This window comes from Piliocolobus tephrosceles, chromosome 3 (genome assembly GCF_002776525.5).
Source record: "Piliocolobus tephrosceles isolate RC106 chromosome 3, ASM277652v3, whole genome shotgun sequence".
In the NCBI taxonomy this organism is placed as follows: Eukaryota; Metazoa; Chordata; class Mammalia; order Primates; family Cercopithecidae; genus Piliocolobus; species Piliocolobus tephrosceles.
Genome location: NC_045436.1, coordinates 111,019,672 through 111,036,120, shown reverse-complemented (window position 1 = coordinate 111,036,120; position 16,449 = coordinate 111,019,672). Strand labels below are relative to the sequence as shown.

The 16,449-nt window shown below is 39.3% G+C and overlaps 1 protein-coding gene across 2 annotated transcripts in view; it reads left to right on the top strand.

Annotated features, from left to right (window-relative positions):
• FRAS1 (Fraser extracellular matrix complex subunit 1) overlaps positions 1 to 16,449 on the top strand; it is a 452,974-nt gene that overhangs the window by 308,602 nt on the left and 127,923 nt on the right. For both annotated transcript variants that reach the window (XM_023222483.3, XM_023222482.2), the window contains exons 31-33: positions 2,970 to 3,148; positions 8,138 to 8,254; positions 14,123 to 14,237. In XM_023222483.3, coding sequence (XP_023078251.2) covers positions 2,970 to 3,148; positions 8,138 to 8,254; positions 14,123 to 14,237 — 411 coding nt within the window. The remainder of the gene's footprint in view (positions 1 to 2,969; positions 3,149 to 8,137; positions 8,255 to 14,122; positions 14,238 to 16,449) is intronic.

The following is a 16,449-nucleotide window of genomic DNA, read 5'->3' as shown; positions in this document are numbered from 1 at the left end:
TTGGAATCAACCCAAATGTCCATCAGTGACAGACTGGATTAAGAAAATGTGGCACATATACACCATGGAATACTATGCAGCCATAAAAAAGGATGAGTTTGCGTCCTTTGTAGGGACATGGATGCAGCTGGAAACCATCATTCTTAGCAAACTATCACAAGAAGAGAAAACCAAACACCGCATGTTCTCACTCATAGGTGGGAACTGAACAATGAGCTCACTTGGACTCGGGAAGGGGAACATCACACAATGGGGCCTATCATGGGGAGGGGGGAGGGGGGAGGGATTGCACTGGGGAGTTATACCTGATATAAATGATGAATTGATGGGTGCTGACGAGTTGATGGGTGCAGCACACCAACATGGCACATGTATACATATGTAACAAACCTGCACGTTATGCACATGTACCCTAGAACTTAAAGTATAATAATAAAAAAAAAAATATTTAGGTTTGTTTCATTAGGGCTTATTAGGAAAATTCTGCTTTGCTTTTTTATCATAAAGCAGAATAACTAGGAAATCAGCATTTGAATGTTTTCTACTCTCCACATTTTCATTGTGGAAATTTTCTTTCACAATATTTTGCAACTGTACTCACATCATAAACAGTCCACATCCTAGAAATCTGTATTTATTAACAGCATCTTAGGAACGGAAGTTGAACCAGAGAGAGAAAGATAATGGAATTTTTTTTTTACTTGAGTACAAATAAGTTATAATATAAGAAAGAAAACTACAGTGAGTTGATTCTGCATATGATTATATAAAAAGTAGCATAGTCATGTTTCTCTCTTATTTTGGTATTTCATTACCATCCAGGATATTATGCTTGCTCTAAATTTGAATTTAGTGCATATAAATATTAGAATGAGTGTCTGCATTGAGTAAGAAAACAAATTTCTCTAGGGTAATCAAAATGTGCCATCAATTGCCCATTATGTCTAGTGTCTAGTGTATTAAGATTTGAGTATTCTCCTATAGAATATTTTAAAAATTGACACTCTATCTATCTGTCTGTCTTTCTCTCTCCCTCTTCCTCACCCTGTCCCTCCCACTATCAGAGTGTTAGAGTGGCTTCTTTCAGATTTATTGTTAGATGCATTTTCATGAGAATCTAGCTTCTGCCTGCAGCAGTTCATCCATTCTTCTGTTTGGTCTTCAATTGAAGGCATAGTCTCCCTGTGAAATTTTAATTGTTTCTATAACACTTCTGTATTTTCAGTCTCACTTTAAGAAGATAGAAGGTGAAAGTGAACATGCTTTAGGTGAAGAACAAGCAGTATAAACAGATTGCTGGTGATGGTGGTGTTTAGATTTATATTTCCTTGCCTCAGTTCTAATAAAGTTTAAAGAATTAATGAGGAGAAAACATGATAAGTTATTTAGCAGTGTAAATACTGATACATATTCACAAAATAATGGTGATTGGTAACAGAGCTTCATGACCAGCTTCATGGTCAGATTCAAATCCCAGCTCATCAACTTAACATTTGTGTAACTTCTAACAGTTATTAAACTGTGAACCTAAAGACCTTCATGTGTAAAATGAAGATGATAATGGCATCATTCAGAATAATTAAATAGAATTAATGAGAAGTTTATTAGTCCGTTTTCACACTGCTGATAAAGACATACCCGAGACTGGGAAGAAAAAGAGGTTTAATTGGACTCACAGTTCCACATGGCTGGGGAGGCCTCAGAATCATGGCAGGAGGAGAAAGGCACTTCTTACATGGTGGCAGCAAGAGAAAATGAGGAAGAGGCAAAAGGGGAAACCCCTGATAAACCCATTAGATCTTGTGAGACTTATTTACTATCAGGAGAATAGCATGGGAAAGACCGGCCTCTGTGATTCAATTACCTCCCCCTGGGTCCCTCCCACAACATGTGGGAATTCTGGGAGATACCGTTCAAGTTGAGATTTGGGTAGGGACACAGCCAAACTATGTGAAGAAAGATGACCAACATTATTTTTAAGCACCTGTGAGGTATATACTATTATTTTCTTTTTTCCGAATGAGTAACGAAGGCTTACGCAGCTTAAGGAAGCTCACTTAGCTAAAAGCAATGGAGTTGGGTTTGAATCACCACATAGAATATAGTGGGATGCCTGCCATATGTCTTCCACTGTTACCTATTACAAGTTAAGCATCCCTAATACAAAAATCTGAAATCTGAAATGCTCCAAAATCCATAACCTTGAAAGCACTGACATGATGCCACAAGTGGAAAATTCTACCCCGACCTCATGTGAAAAGTTACAGCCAAAACTTATTTCATGCACAAAATTTATTTTTAAATATTATATAAAATTACCTTCAGGCTATGTGTGTAAGGTGTATATAAAACATCAGTGAGTTTCATGTTTAGACCTGGGCCCTGAATCTAAGATATCTCATTATGTATATGAGATACCTCATAAAAAATATGAAATCTGAAACACTCTGGTCCTAAGAATTTCAGATAAGAGATATTGAACCTGTATTACTATCATTGGACAGAATTATCTCATGAAAATTTTCCACTGAATTGTTTCTAACTTCCCATTATGTTTTCACTAAAAACTTCCTGGCTGGAAACCATTTTCTGTTACATAGAAAGTTGTGCATAGAAATGAATCCATTCAATGCCCAGTATTTGAATATTTGTCTATAGTATTCGCTACTATCTGGGTCTCCTTATGTAATTTTTAATAGATAATAAGTCAGTAACTTCACACATGAATTGTCCTTGAATGACTTTTAGTTCTTTTTTTAGCAGGAAGCCTGAGAATTCTGTTTCTAAAGGATTCAATACTATCTATTGAATTATGTGTTAACATCCTCTCCTTCACCTTAGATAAAAATAAAGAAGTACATCATTTCTTTTTAGTTAAAAAAAAAAAAAAAATGAGTAGTAGGAAAGGAGGTAAGGGCTCTGACTTTTCCTAGGGACCCTCACTAACTGTGTGGCCTGTGCCTTCGTAGGGGAGGTGGTCCTTCTGGTGAATATGCCTGCAGACAGCCCTGCAGATGAAGGGCAGCACCTACCTGATGGGAGGACGGCTACCCCCACCAGCACCTTCACCCAGCAGGACATCAATGAAGGCATCGTATGGTACAGGCACTCAGGAGCCCCAGCCCAGAGTGACTCCTTCCGCTTCCAGGTACCCTCTGCTTCCTGACTTCTCTGAAGTCTGATGAATCCAATAATCCAATCACTCTTATTTATAGTCACCTTGAATAATTTTCTGCAGTTGACAGGAAATCACGTTTGGGGGATGTGTTAGTCCATTTTCATGCTGCTGATAAAGACGTATCCGAGACTGGGTAATTTACAAAGAAAAAGAAGTTTAGCGGACTTACAGTTCTGTGTGGCTGGAGAGGCCTCACAATCACGGTGGAAAGCGAAAGGCATGTCTTATGTGGCAGAAGGCGAGAGAGAATGAGAGCCAAGTGAAAAGGGAAACTCTTTATAAAACCATCAGATCTCGTGAGACTTACTCACTGCCAGGAGAACAGTATGGGGGAAACTACCACCGTGATTCAGTTATGTCCCACCGGGCCCCTCCCACAACATGTGAGAATTATGGGAGCTATGATTCAAGATGAGAATTGGATGGGGACCCAGCAAAACCATATCAGTGGAATTCCCTACAAAATATAATTCATAGCATTAGTTTTTTTTAATTTGTCAGTTCAGATATATGTGTATATTTACAAGCAGAGTTATTCACAACCAAGATGTTTAGGTTAGATAATGGCCAAAGTGTTCAGAAAAAAAAGTCTTTAAAATATAAAAAAATACTACATGGAGAAAAAAAAAAAATCATGAGCCTATAGCCAAACTCAACAGGTTTAGGTGTCAGTTCAGCCACTTACTAGCTACACAACTTTGGGCAAATTACTTGAGCAAAACTTCTGTGCTTCATTTTCCTTGTCTGTCAAATAGGATTATTGTGATGATTTAAGGAGTTAATACATATAGAGTACTTAGAATACTGCCTATCACATAGTTAGCATTATATTAAGGGTTTGTTATTACCATTTGTAAAAATCAGTCAAATACCAGACTGTAAGGAGGCCTTCAGTAGATTAAAGAACAAGCATTTTACTGCATAGGCTGGGCATGGGGGCTCACGCTTGTAATCTCAACACCTCGGGAGGCCAAGGCAGGCAGATTGTGTCAGTCCAGGAGTTTGAGACCAGCTTCGGCAACATGGTGAAACCCTGTCTTGACAAAAAATACAAAAATTAGATGGGCACGGTGGCAGCTAGGCAGAAGGATCACTTGAGCCTGGGAGGTAGAGGCTGCACTGAGCCATGATCATGCCATTGCACTCTAGCCTGGATGACAGAGCGAGACCCTCCCCCCCAGCAAAAAAGAAAAAGAAAAAGAAAAATTATATGCATATGTAATTATTATATCTCTGGCTATTATAAAAATTATATGCATATGTAATTATTATATCTCTGGCTATTATAAATATAATTATAAATTATAAATTAATAATAAAATGATAAACAAAAATTCAGGCCACTTGGAATATTTTAAATGGTCTCTTCAATAATTACTAGGAAATTCCTTAAAGAAAATCAGAACAGCAAACACTTAAGAAATATGGATGAGGAGGAAATAACCTATCAAAACTTAAATCATATGGACAAAATTGTACTCAGAAGAAAATTGATGGGCTTAAGCGCTTATTATTGAGCAAGAAAGCATCAAAATGCGTGGACAAAATATTTAACTCGAGAAGCCAGAGAACTGCAAGGGAAACCTAAGGAAAGCAAAAGGAAGGAATTAGTAGAGATAAGCAGAGGAATTGGTTAATTAGAAAATGCTAGAAATGACAAACAAATACAAAATCTGATTCTCTGAAGATCCATAAAATTAGGAAGACCTCTGACGAGCATGATTGGGAAATAAAGAATCATACAGAAATACAAAGGAATAAGGAATGATGAATGAGAAAGAGTGTTTAAGCATGGATACCGAGAAGAATTTGGTAAAGTGTCAGAGAAAATATCTATGTTTATGGGGAACAGCCAAAGCGGTGTCAGGGCCTCTCAAAGTCTGAGTTTTTTTCTTTGTCTAGGAATCCAGCTGGCGCTCAACTCACCCAGCTCACCTTGTTAAAATGATCATTCATTCTGCTTCTGATGTCTGGCATGTACATCTTCATCACCTGACTAATTTATATTGTGTAAAAGATGTGCTTTTCCAGAGAGCAGGTTGAGATAAATTTGGAAACCATTAAAATGAGATTATCCTGAGCACATTGAATGTCCAATGAGTGAGCAAACATTGGGTGCCCTTTGCCCAAGTTAACTTTTCATTTTTAGCACCTGGAGACTGCAGCAGTCATCAGAGAATGAGTCAGAATGAAGGCAGAGACCTCAATCAAAAGAAGTCACCTCTGCAAACTAGAATCCTCAGATCTGCCTTTGCCTTCGTAGGGTCAGGAAGGAGAATGTTATCAATATGGAGCACTTCCCTGGAAGTGAAATCTAAGAGCTGCTCAAAATAATATCTGATGGCTTTTGTAATTTGGTTACTGAGTAAATAAAGCAAATAAAGTTTTAAAAATAATTAAAAATAAAATAACAAAAAATAGTGATTAAAAAAAAGACTCACTGGATGAAGCCATCCAGTTGAATGAACGTTATTACTTACAAAGTGGTTTCCTTTACAGAGCCTTCACACATTTGGCTCAAAATGTGTTAGAACTCCTATGTGAAATTGCCTTCAAAATGTGTGGGATATTCTTTAGAATATCCTCCATAGTGGCAGTGTATCATCTTTTGGAAGTGGTTTAAAAAATATAGCTAAATAGTCAAAAGTCAGACTAAGGTCTGGTGAGAAAAAGGATGGTAATTATTTTGGGTTAAAGTGGGGAATAATTATGAAGTAATGGGCTCAGAGTTTCTGTATGATTTGTAAACTTTGTCTGAAGGCATTCCAAAGTATGCATTTTGAACACTGACAGCATCTTCGTTGGAAATATGAAACAACTCTCTGGGATTATGTTCTCCTGATGTAAAAGTTTTGGCGTGTTTATTGTAAAAGTCTCATTGTTTTATAGGCATACCTCATATTTTGATTTGAAGTGAGGTAGACACTACAGCTAGGTGTTAACATAAGTGGTTAGCAAGTTTTTCCATTCATCATTTTAGTGTCCCTAAAGGATTTCAAACTTTAAACATATCCTATCCTAATAATTCTTTTTCTTTTTCCTTTTTTTTTTTTTCTTTAAAACAGAAAATGCAGTATAATGAGTTGCATGGATTTTTTTTTTTTTTTTTTTTTTTTTTTTTGAGACAGAGTTTCACTCAGTTGCCCAGGCTGGAGTACAGTGGTGTGATCTTGGCTCACTGCAACCTCCACCTCCCCGGTTCAAGTGATTCTCCTACCTCAACCTCCCGAGTAGCTGGGATTACAGGTGCCTGCCACCATGCCCAGCTAATTTTTTGTATTTTTTAATAGAGACGGGGTTTCTCCATGTTGGCCAGGCTGGTCTTGAACTCCTGACATCAAGTGATCCACCTGCCTTGGCCTCCCAAAGTGCTGGGATTACAGGCATGAGCCACCGCATCCAGCCAAGTTGCATGGATTTAATGCCATTTTAATGTTGATGTGCTGTCATGAGCCATCAATGGATCCCATCTATTACTCTGCATCCAAGATTTGGGACATATGTAATGTGAGTGGGATTAGAAAATAGAGCATGGCATAGTGCAAAGAAAGCATGCACATTCAGAGTCATTTTTTGGTGTGGGAAGGAGCCCTGGTTTGGGTATATTCAGGTCACTTTGACACAGCCTTAGGAAATGTGGTTCAAAAAAGATCAACACATTTCCCATCAGTGTCTTTACTAGATTGATTCATTTGCTCAGTAATATGACTACATTTCACTACCTATTCAATGTTTGGTTCTTTTTCTTCAAAAGATAGAATGTATTCCACCACCACCCTGCTATCCCTTTTCTAATTTCCTGAAGCTACCAAAGTGAGTCACTTGATCAGTGGAATGATCGTAAACCTGACTGATCTGGTTAAATACTGCCACTTGTTGCCTTTGTGACTTTGACACATTGCTTAAATTTTCTGATCTTCAGTTTCCTCACCTGTAAAAAAGGGGATAATAATATCTACTCTGTGGATACTAAGTAAGAGAACCCTTGAAAAGCAGCTAATGCAGCGCTGAGCCCGTAATAATAATAGATGATGAGTGAATTATAGTTATTGGTGGTAAGATCATTTACAGAGATGCTGTATCTCCTTAAAAACATGTATTTTGAGACTCGATCCCAGACATCTGATGTGATCAAGATAAAGACAGAGAAGACAGGCTTTCTGTTGGAGTAACTTTTAAAGACATAGAGAAAGAGCTGCTATCCCTGCCTCTTTTTCTCAGAATTGATAGAACTCAGCCCCCTGCCATATGAAATTAATGCAGCTCCACATGTCACACAGGACTTAGCAAACAATGGAGAGAAGGAAGGTTTAAGAGGGCAGTCCAGTAACTGATGAGGAGGGAGAAGCTGCATAGGAAAAGCAACATTCTTCAGGTTTTTGAAGCAGGAAAAAGTTGATTTTGTGACCATTACACTAATTGTGAATGTTACTAATCTTGCCCTGCAATGATGAGGCTGAGATTTGTCACTTACCTATCACTTACCTGTGCTGGTTAAAAATGAAAGAAATGGAATACAAATCTTATTACATACTCATAATAAGATATTATATAGTCCTCAAAAATTATGTTTTCTGGCATGTTTAATGATATAGCAAACTATCATATTATTGTAAGTAAAAAATTATGATATGCAATTGATATGTGTGCATATAAAATGTTAAATGTCAGCATATTTATATTCATTATTTCTAGGTAGTGAAATTCTAGATTATTTTTTATTTCATATTTATACTTTCCTGCATTTCCAGCTTTGCTTAAAATGAAATCAGTAAAAGATCAATATTAAAATATGAATCAGTAAAAGATCAATATTAAAATATGAAGGGCAGAATGAGAGTTGTAATGCAGGAGCATATAGAATTCAAAGACAGCTGGCTTAAAAGAGGGAAAAACTCACGTGTGGACATGCTTGCCCAGTAGAAGATGAGAGGCTCACCAGGATGACCTTCTTTTCAGGTGTCCAGTGCCTCTGATGCCCAGACCCGCCTGGAGAGCCGCATGTTCAACATCGCAATCTTACCACAGACACCTGAAGCACCTAAACTGTCTCTGGAAGCATCTCTCCATATGACTGTGAGTTGGGTGGGAGGCTTGTGGTTTCCACTTAGAGGAGGCACACAGCACGCTGATGGGATTTGATAGAGTGTCCTGGTTTTGTATGCAGTAAGTTCCTGGCCCAGATCACAGACTCGGCGGCCAGAAAGCCTAGTGATCACATTTCTCATTGACTTGAAAAAGGAACTTAAAATTCCCAGAATGAGAGGAAGGTTATGCGGAATCCATATTGACCCCCCATCCATCGCTGATGTCCCTTCTACAGTATTCCAGACGTTCCAGGGATGTTCCTTGAAAACTTGGAGGAAATTTCGGGCTTATGTCCATGAAATCAATATTTGGGTATCATTGGTTCCCTAGTTATAGGTCCACATAGCGGAGAAACTATTATTCCATCTTCTAGAAGCCCTATAAGAAACTTTTCTCTGTAAAAGTTTCCTAGAGAAGGTGCTGTCAATGCTAAATCCAGAAAGATAAATAACAATTATCCAAGTGAAAATTTGGGGGCACATTGGGAGGAATGGAGAGGTGATGACAAAGGGCATTGCCACAAGTGAAAAGAGCACATGCAAAGGCCGAGAGGTGAAAGAGAATAGAACTGTTGCAAAATTGCAAACAGTTCAACAGGACTGGAGAAATTAGGAAGGCAGCAAGGAGGTGTGATGGGGATAAGGAGGTCATCAAGCTATCACAGAAAGCCTCATATGCTGGTGGGAAGGAGTGTGGGCCATGGGAAAATGTGAAGCAAGGTGTCAACTAAAGTGGTGCATGAAGCTTAGTTGAGACAGTTAGCAACTTCCCCGTGACCCTCGCTCTGGGGAGGGGAGAGGGTGAGTGCTATAATGCCAAAACCCCTCTTCCAGACAGAGCCGCAAACATGTAAGACCTTGTAAAGTAATCATCATGGGTCCACATTTTAGTTAGCACCCACACAATTATGCTCCAAAGCAGTGTATCAGCCTTGAGCCACAACAAAGAGAACAGTTATAGTTTTAGAAATTATGGGTCTGGGACATGACAGAGACATAAAGGGGAAAATAGAAAGTTTTTAATGAATAGCTGGTATTGGCATTTCCACCGTAAACCGTAATTTAAAGAAATCATAATTCAGCAGCACTATAAAATCTATAATTCATCATTCTGACTGGAGGAACTTGGATCAGAATTTTCTCTAAACTGTTAAGAAAAATGTGCACACACAGGTCTTGCCAAATGCTAATGCAGAGTTATTTTGAGTTTGGAGGAAACAATGGGCCAGGAGCCAGGAAGACAGTGCTGTTTCCTGCACTGTCACTGTGGACCTCTGAAGAGAATTTTCAAGTCACTTAGCCTTTAAGGGCTTAGGTTGCATACGTGCAAATTAGGTCTGTCCAGTTAAAGCTTAGCTTAGTTTACTGTAAACTGTGATTAGCCTACTCGTATGTTACTTAAAATATATAGTTTATATATTTTTTAACACTAATTAGGGCCATTACGATAGGGCATACTTGTGATCTATAATAAAAATGCATTCTCAATTTAGTCATTTAGTCTCATCTAATAACACAAGTTTTTCAGATATTTGGTAAATATATTGTGAATGCATATGGTAAATACATGGCATATTTAGTATACTTGTGTATGTGATTAAAGGTAGGAATCTACTTCTACATTCATTCAGTCTCTCATTCATAAACACTTTTGAGCTCCTAATGTAGGTTAAGAGCTGTGGAAGACATTGGAGAGTCAATGACCATAAAACACAGTCTTTATTCTCAAGGAACTTTGAGTCTAAAAGAGGAGACAAGCAAATAAATAAGCAGGGATAATACAATGATAAATGCCATGGCAGAGCAATGATATGGGAGCAAATGGGAGGACACCAAGTCCAGCAGACCATGAGAGAGGGTCACAGAAACATCCTCTGGTGGGGAACAGAGCGGGGTGAGTGTAAATTATCTAGAGACCAGGGTTCTCAAACTTAATCCTATATTAGAATCACTATAGAGTTGATGAAAACACAGATTGCACTCACCCACTTCCTACTCCTTCCCTCGGAATCCCCAAAGTCCATTGTATCATTCTTATGCCTTTGCATCCTCATAGCTTAGCTCCCACTTATGAGTGAGAACATACAATGTTTGGTTTTCCATTCCTGAATTACTTCACTTAGAATAATAGGTGAGGGATAAAAGACCTCAAATTGGGTTCAGTGCATACTGCTCGGGTGATGGGTGCACCAAAATCTCACACATCACTACTAAGGAACTTACTCATGTAATCAAATACCATCTGTTCCCCTAAAAAACCTATGGAAATAGAAAATTTTAAAAATTAAAAATTAAAAAAATAAAACACAGATTGCTGGAACCCACCACAGTGTTTTCTAATTTAGTGGATCTGGTGTAGGGTCAAGAATTTGCATTTCTAAAGAGTTTCCAGGTAATGCTATTTGCTGCTTCCCAGATCACCACACTAGAAGAACCACTCATCTAGACTAAACTGGGGGGAATGTATCCCAGTCTTGAGGAGCAACAAGTGAACAAAGGTGGAGACAAGGGAGAACATGACACATTTGAAGCATTACAGGTTGTTCAGTTGGCTGGAGCATAAAATCCGTTAAGTGAAAATGCAGTAAGAAATGAGAGTCAGATCATGGAAGACCTTAAGTATAAGGCAGAGTTTCCATTTTGTCCTGAAAGGCTGTTGGGGCAAATAATGTGTTGAGGGATTTGTAGCAGAGAAGTGCCATGATCAGATTTTTAATGATACATGTAGGAAGATCATTCTGGCTACAGGGTAGAAAACATCCTAGATGGGGGCCAGTCAGAAAACAAACAGGCTATTGCAGTCATCTAGAGCAAGAACAATTAGTGGCATGAGCCCATGGTTAAGAGTTCAGAAGATCTTGAAGAGATTTGCACACGAATGTTCATTGTAGCATTATTCACAGTAGCCGAGACGTGGAAGCAATCTAAATATCTATCAGCAGAGAAATGGATAAAGAAAATGTGATACACACATACACACATACAGAGAGAAGAATATTATTCAATCTTACAAAGGAAGGATTCTTGTCACAGGTTACAACATAGATGAATATTTAAGACATTATGATAAGTAAAATAAGCCAGTCACAAAAGAAAAAAAACTGCATGATTCTGCTTATATGAGATATAAAGTAGAATGTAGTCAAAAGAAGTAGAAAGTAGAATGGTAGTTACCAGGTGTAGCGTATGTGACGCAGTGAGAGAGGGAGAAAGGGGGAGTTGTTCAGTGGATATAGAGTTTCAGCTTTGCAAGGTGGGAGAGTTCTAGAGATCTGTTGCACAACTGTATGCATATAGTCAACACTACAGAGCTGTGCACTGACAAATGGTTATGATGGTTAAAAAAAAAGTGGGGGACATAGATTAAGAGAGACTTAGAGACACAGAGACACAGTGGCTTCCTATATATGGAAGGCGGGTGAAACACCCAGTGTCTGAGGATATAGAGGTGCCATTCCTCAAGATCAGGAATGTACAAGGACTTTTGGTGGGAAGCATGACAGGTTGAGTCTGGGATGTGCTGGTGAAGGGTGTGCTGGAGCAGAGTGAGTGAATTCACAGATGTGATAAGTGTGTGGGCTGGGGCAGATCGGACAACATTTCATGGGTCATTGTAGGAACTTGGCTTTTCTTCTGATTAAAATGGGAAGCCATTGAGGGGTGTTGAGCAGAGGCCTCATGTCCTTGTGAAAGGATCACACTGGCTGCTGTGCTGAAAGGGAGTGTAAGGGAGGCTAGAGAGCAATTGAGAGGTCACTGGGGTAATCCTGGGGAGAGACTGTGGCCCTCAGCAGAGTGGTGGCAGTGGGGTGGGAGAAGCAGTTCGACTCTGGATATATTCAGAGGTAACATGGCCATTATGAAAAGAATTATTCTGTAATCTTCTTTTGTTGACAGATGTACTATTTTTAAAGTGTCTTTTGCAATGATTTCTATGAAGTTTAATCTCTCATTTCTTACTATGTTTAACTGATAAATATTGAACATTCTAAGTAGCCAATATTAAAATTGATTATACTTTGATATATCTCAAACTCAATATTGCTTTCCTCACAGAATCAGTCCTTTTTCTGTGTAATGTCTATTTCTATTAGGAGAAAAACAGTATCAATAAATTTCAAAATAGACTGTTATCTTGGCTGGAACATATTTCCCTTCCCACAGTCCCATGTCCACAATAATTCTGTCTTTTTATCACTTTATTATTTTAGGGACATCTAGATTTTCAGAATATCACATGGTACTCTGAGAATGTTCAGTTATTTTGATAGTTTTGATATTAAAAGGTAGTGAACAGTACCAAACAATGTACAGAACCTATACTTTTTTGCCTGTTAGTTGTACCCACATGTGTACACGTTTATAGGTGTGTACAAACATGTATGGGATAGTAACACCTTATATAGGGCATATAGTTTTAATTTGTTGTCCTTACTTGTTTTATATTAGGGTGAGAGGCCAGCTGCTATTCACAATTCTAATTTTCCTTGCTCATTACATTCCAGACCTGAGCAAGGGCCTGAAATATGACTCTTTACTATAGGGGGATTGTTCCAACCTGCAAATGCTGCCTCTCCCCAGGACAAATATGCCTTCGGGACAATTACAAAGCAACTGCAACCTTCAATCTTTTCGTGGTTAAAGGAAGAACACCACTCCCTCCTCTCTGAGCATGACTGAGCCCTGCTTAATCCCTTTCTAAATGAGGAGATTCCATCTGAAAAAAGGAGGGCTTCAAAGAGCAGGAGAGCATGTCACACTCTAACCCACCTTCAGGGGTCAGTTAGGAAGAGCCCATGATGAGCTGGATGTTTTTGTTCTGTTTTACAACAGCATGCCTGACCCAGGCGAGAGGCCCCTGCTCAGGCTAGTTTCCCTCTTCTCTCCACACTGTTTTTGCTGCTGTCCCCAACCCACCACCGTACCTAGTGATGGGAGTCTGAAGCTCTGCTTTTTGTTTTTTAAGTGTTGCCACTGTTAGTAGGTTATGGATGTGCACAGGGAAAGGGATAGTAAAAGTTACATACGCATCAGTCCTCTGATTAATATTGCCTCACTCATTCACTGGGTTCTGAAAGCCGGAAGAGAAAAGGCAGTATCTAGTTCTTTTAACCAGTAGAATGGAGAAAAAGGGAAATATTGGTTATTTTATGTGCTCCAATAAAGAAATACCTCTTAAACCTCTGCATGCAAATGGTGAGCCTTTTTAGATGTTTGCGGTGGGTTGACTTTTAGCCCTTTGTTACCAGAAGGCATCACAGTTTCCATGAGCAAAACTGGGGACGTGGGGAGCAATGCTCTGAAGAACTTCTTGGGGCCAAGACTTAAATATCTCAGCTGAGTCCTTAGAACTTCTGGCCAGATTCAACTTAGCCCATTAAGTCAGAGGAGCAGCAGTGAGCTATGACCACTGCACTCCAGCCTGTGACAGAGCTAGACCCTGTCTCTTAAAGAAAACAAAAAGTTAGAGGAGAGACACAGTGGGCCAGCTGTGATTAGCAAGAGAGTAGAAGAGCCAGCTGGGATGCGCCATTTGGAAACGTGTTCCACCTAAGAAAAAAGTAATAATATCAGAATCCCCACCGCGTGCACTGACGTAACTGTGGGGGCAGTTGGGGGAGAGAAGACTAGGGTACAAGAAAACTTGAAAAGGACTCTCTAAACCTAGGAGGGGAGGCTTGGGAAAAATCTGCAATGCAAGAGACCAGATCCTTCTTTTGAACTCTTGAAAATTTTACTAAGTGTGACTAATTTAAAAGCCTAGAGCAATTTTTTTTTTTCTTAATAAGGTCTGTTTTTGCCTCTGGCTTTTGTTTCTCATACCATGTTTTCCTCTTCCTTCTTAAACTTTGTTTAGGCTCGAGAAGATGGCCTGACTGTCATTCAGCCTCATTCCCTCTCCTTTATAAACTCTGAGAGGCCAAGTGGAAAGATTGTCTACAATATCACTCTACCTCTGCATCCAAATCAAGGTAAGATGTGTAGTAAATGATCTTTTGAGTGATATTATTATATTCTAGTTTTTGACCAGTCTTAATATCACTGGAGTTTTGTCTGCTTGCATACATAAAGATATGTTCATTGAGGTTTCAAGGAATACTAATTATTCACATTCCTTGCTCCTGTCTTCTAGTTTAGAACTAATTGAGAGAGAAAAAGACTGGTCTGAAGGAGATGAATGTGTGATGGCTTTGGCACTGACATAGCATGCTGGATGAAGAACATACATGCTACTGGGTTGAGCTCCCCTCCCGTGTACTGGCAGAACTGGACACATAGGCATCGTCTCTGTAGGACCAGAGCCTGCCCTAGTGAGGTTATGACAGGGGAACGGACCAGAATGAGCATATGTTCAGGATAAGGAAGCCCAAAGGGGGCTGAGCCACACATACTCAGTTCCTTCCCTGATTGGATACATTGCTCCTCCTCCTATCTGGGAACATGGGAATGTGGAACTATAGTCAGAGGAGATTTGGGGCCCTGCTATCAGTCCCCAACCTTTAGATCTCTTGCCTTTGGGCTTAACTAATAAGCTTATGCCTGTGTTAGTCCATTTTCATGTTGCTATAAAGAAATATAAAGAAATAACTGAAACATGGTCCCAGCTACTTGGGAGGCTGAGGCAGGAGAATGGCGTGAACCCAGGAGGCGGAGTTTACCGTGAGCTGAGATCACGCCACTACACCTCCAGCCTGGGCGGCAGAGCAAGACTCCATCTCAAAAAAAAAAAAAAAAAGAAAGAAAGAAAGAAAATCTCACTCACTCACTCACTATCACCAGGACAGCACCCAGGGGGTGGTGTTAAACCATTAGAAACTGCACCTGTGATCCAGTCACCGCCCACCAGACCCTGCCTCCAACACTGAGGATTACAATTGAACATGAGATTTGGGCGGGGACACAGATCCAAATGACATCAAAGTCCAATAGAGGTGTGGCTGCTCCTCACAGAAAGAAGATCAGCTTCTATTAAGATAATTCTGCTTCCACATCTGGGACTTTTCTCCCAAGATTAACTACTGCCCAAATGTAAGCCTCTCACATTATGAAATTCTCCATGAGAGAGAAAAGTCAAGAAATTAAATTCCATTATCCTTTTGATAAAGTCCAAAGAAATTAAAAGTCTAAAAGCCATCCCTCTCCTTTGTAATCTGCTAAGTCATAGCTAACAGTTCTGCCTACATTGCCAGAGTCACGATAGAGCCCTTTCAAACGAGCAACCTGGGCTGTCTTCTGGAGAATGGTTGTTGCCCTCTCAGCCCTGCAGAAGGTGAATTAGTTCAACATCAAGCCTCACATATGCCCTCCTTTGAAGGAGTGAATAGCACACAAGAAAAGAGCACAGCATTAGTTCTATACTTGAAAAATTTAGAAACAACAGGCAAATCTGCAGCCCCTACAGCATTTATCACAAGCAGAGTGATAATTGCAAATTCAGTTCTTAGAATAATGAAGACCCATGTTACTATAGCCAAAGATTATTGCAGAGTCTAAGGAGTTTCTGAAGGAAAGAGGTTAGATTGAGAAACATCTTTTTACAGCCTCACCAGGAGACCAATCTGTGCCAGTTTCTCAAGGACTTTTGAATTGAAACTCAACTGAGAGGATCTCTTAATTATGTTACCATGTATGTGACTTTTGGAAAATTAGCTGGTCTAGGCTATGGTAGGGGCAGTAGTTTGTATCCTTCTATGTGTATTAGTCAAGGTTCTCTAGAGGAACAGAACTTATGTATATATATATTATATATATATTATATAATAACATATGATAATATATAATAATATATATAATATATATTTTATATATATATAAAGGGGAGTTTATTAAGTATTAACTCCCACAATCACAAGGTCCCATAATAGGTCATCTGCAAGCTGAGGAGCAAGGAGAGGCAGTCTGAGTCCCAAAACTGAAGAGCTTGGAGTCCGATATTCAAGGGCCGGAAGCATCCAGCACAGGAGAAAGATGTAGGCTGGGAGGCTAAGCCAGTCTAGTCTTTTCATGTTTTTACACCTGTTTTATTTTTTAAACTTATATATTTATTTTTGAGATGGAGTTTTGCTCTTGTCACCCAGACTGGAGTGCAGTGGTGCAATCTCGGCTCACTGCAACCTCCATCTCCTGGGTTCAAGCAATTTTCCTGTCTCAGCCTCCCTGGTAGCTGGGATTACAGGTACATGC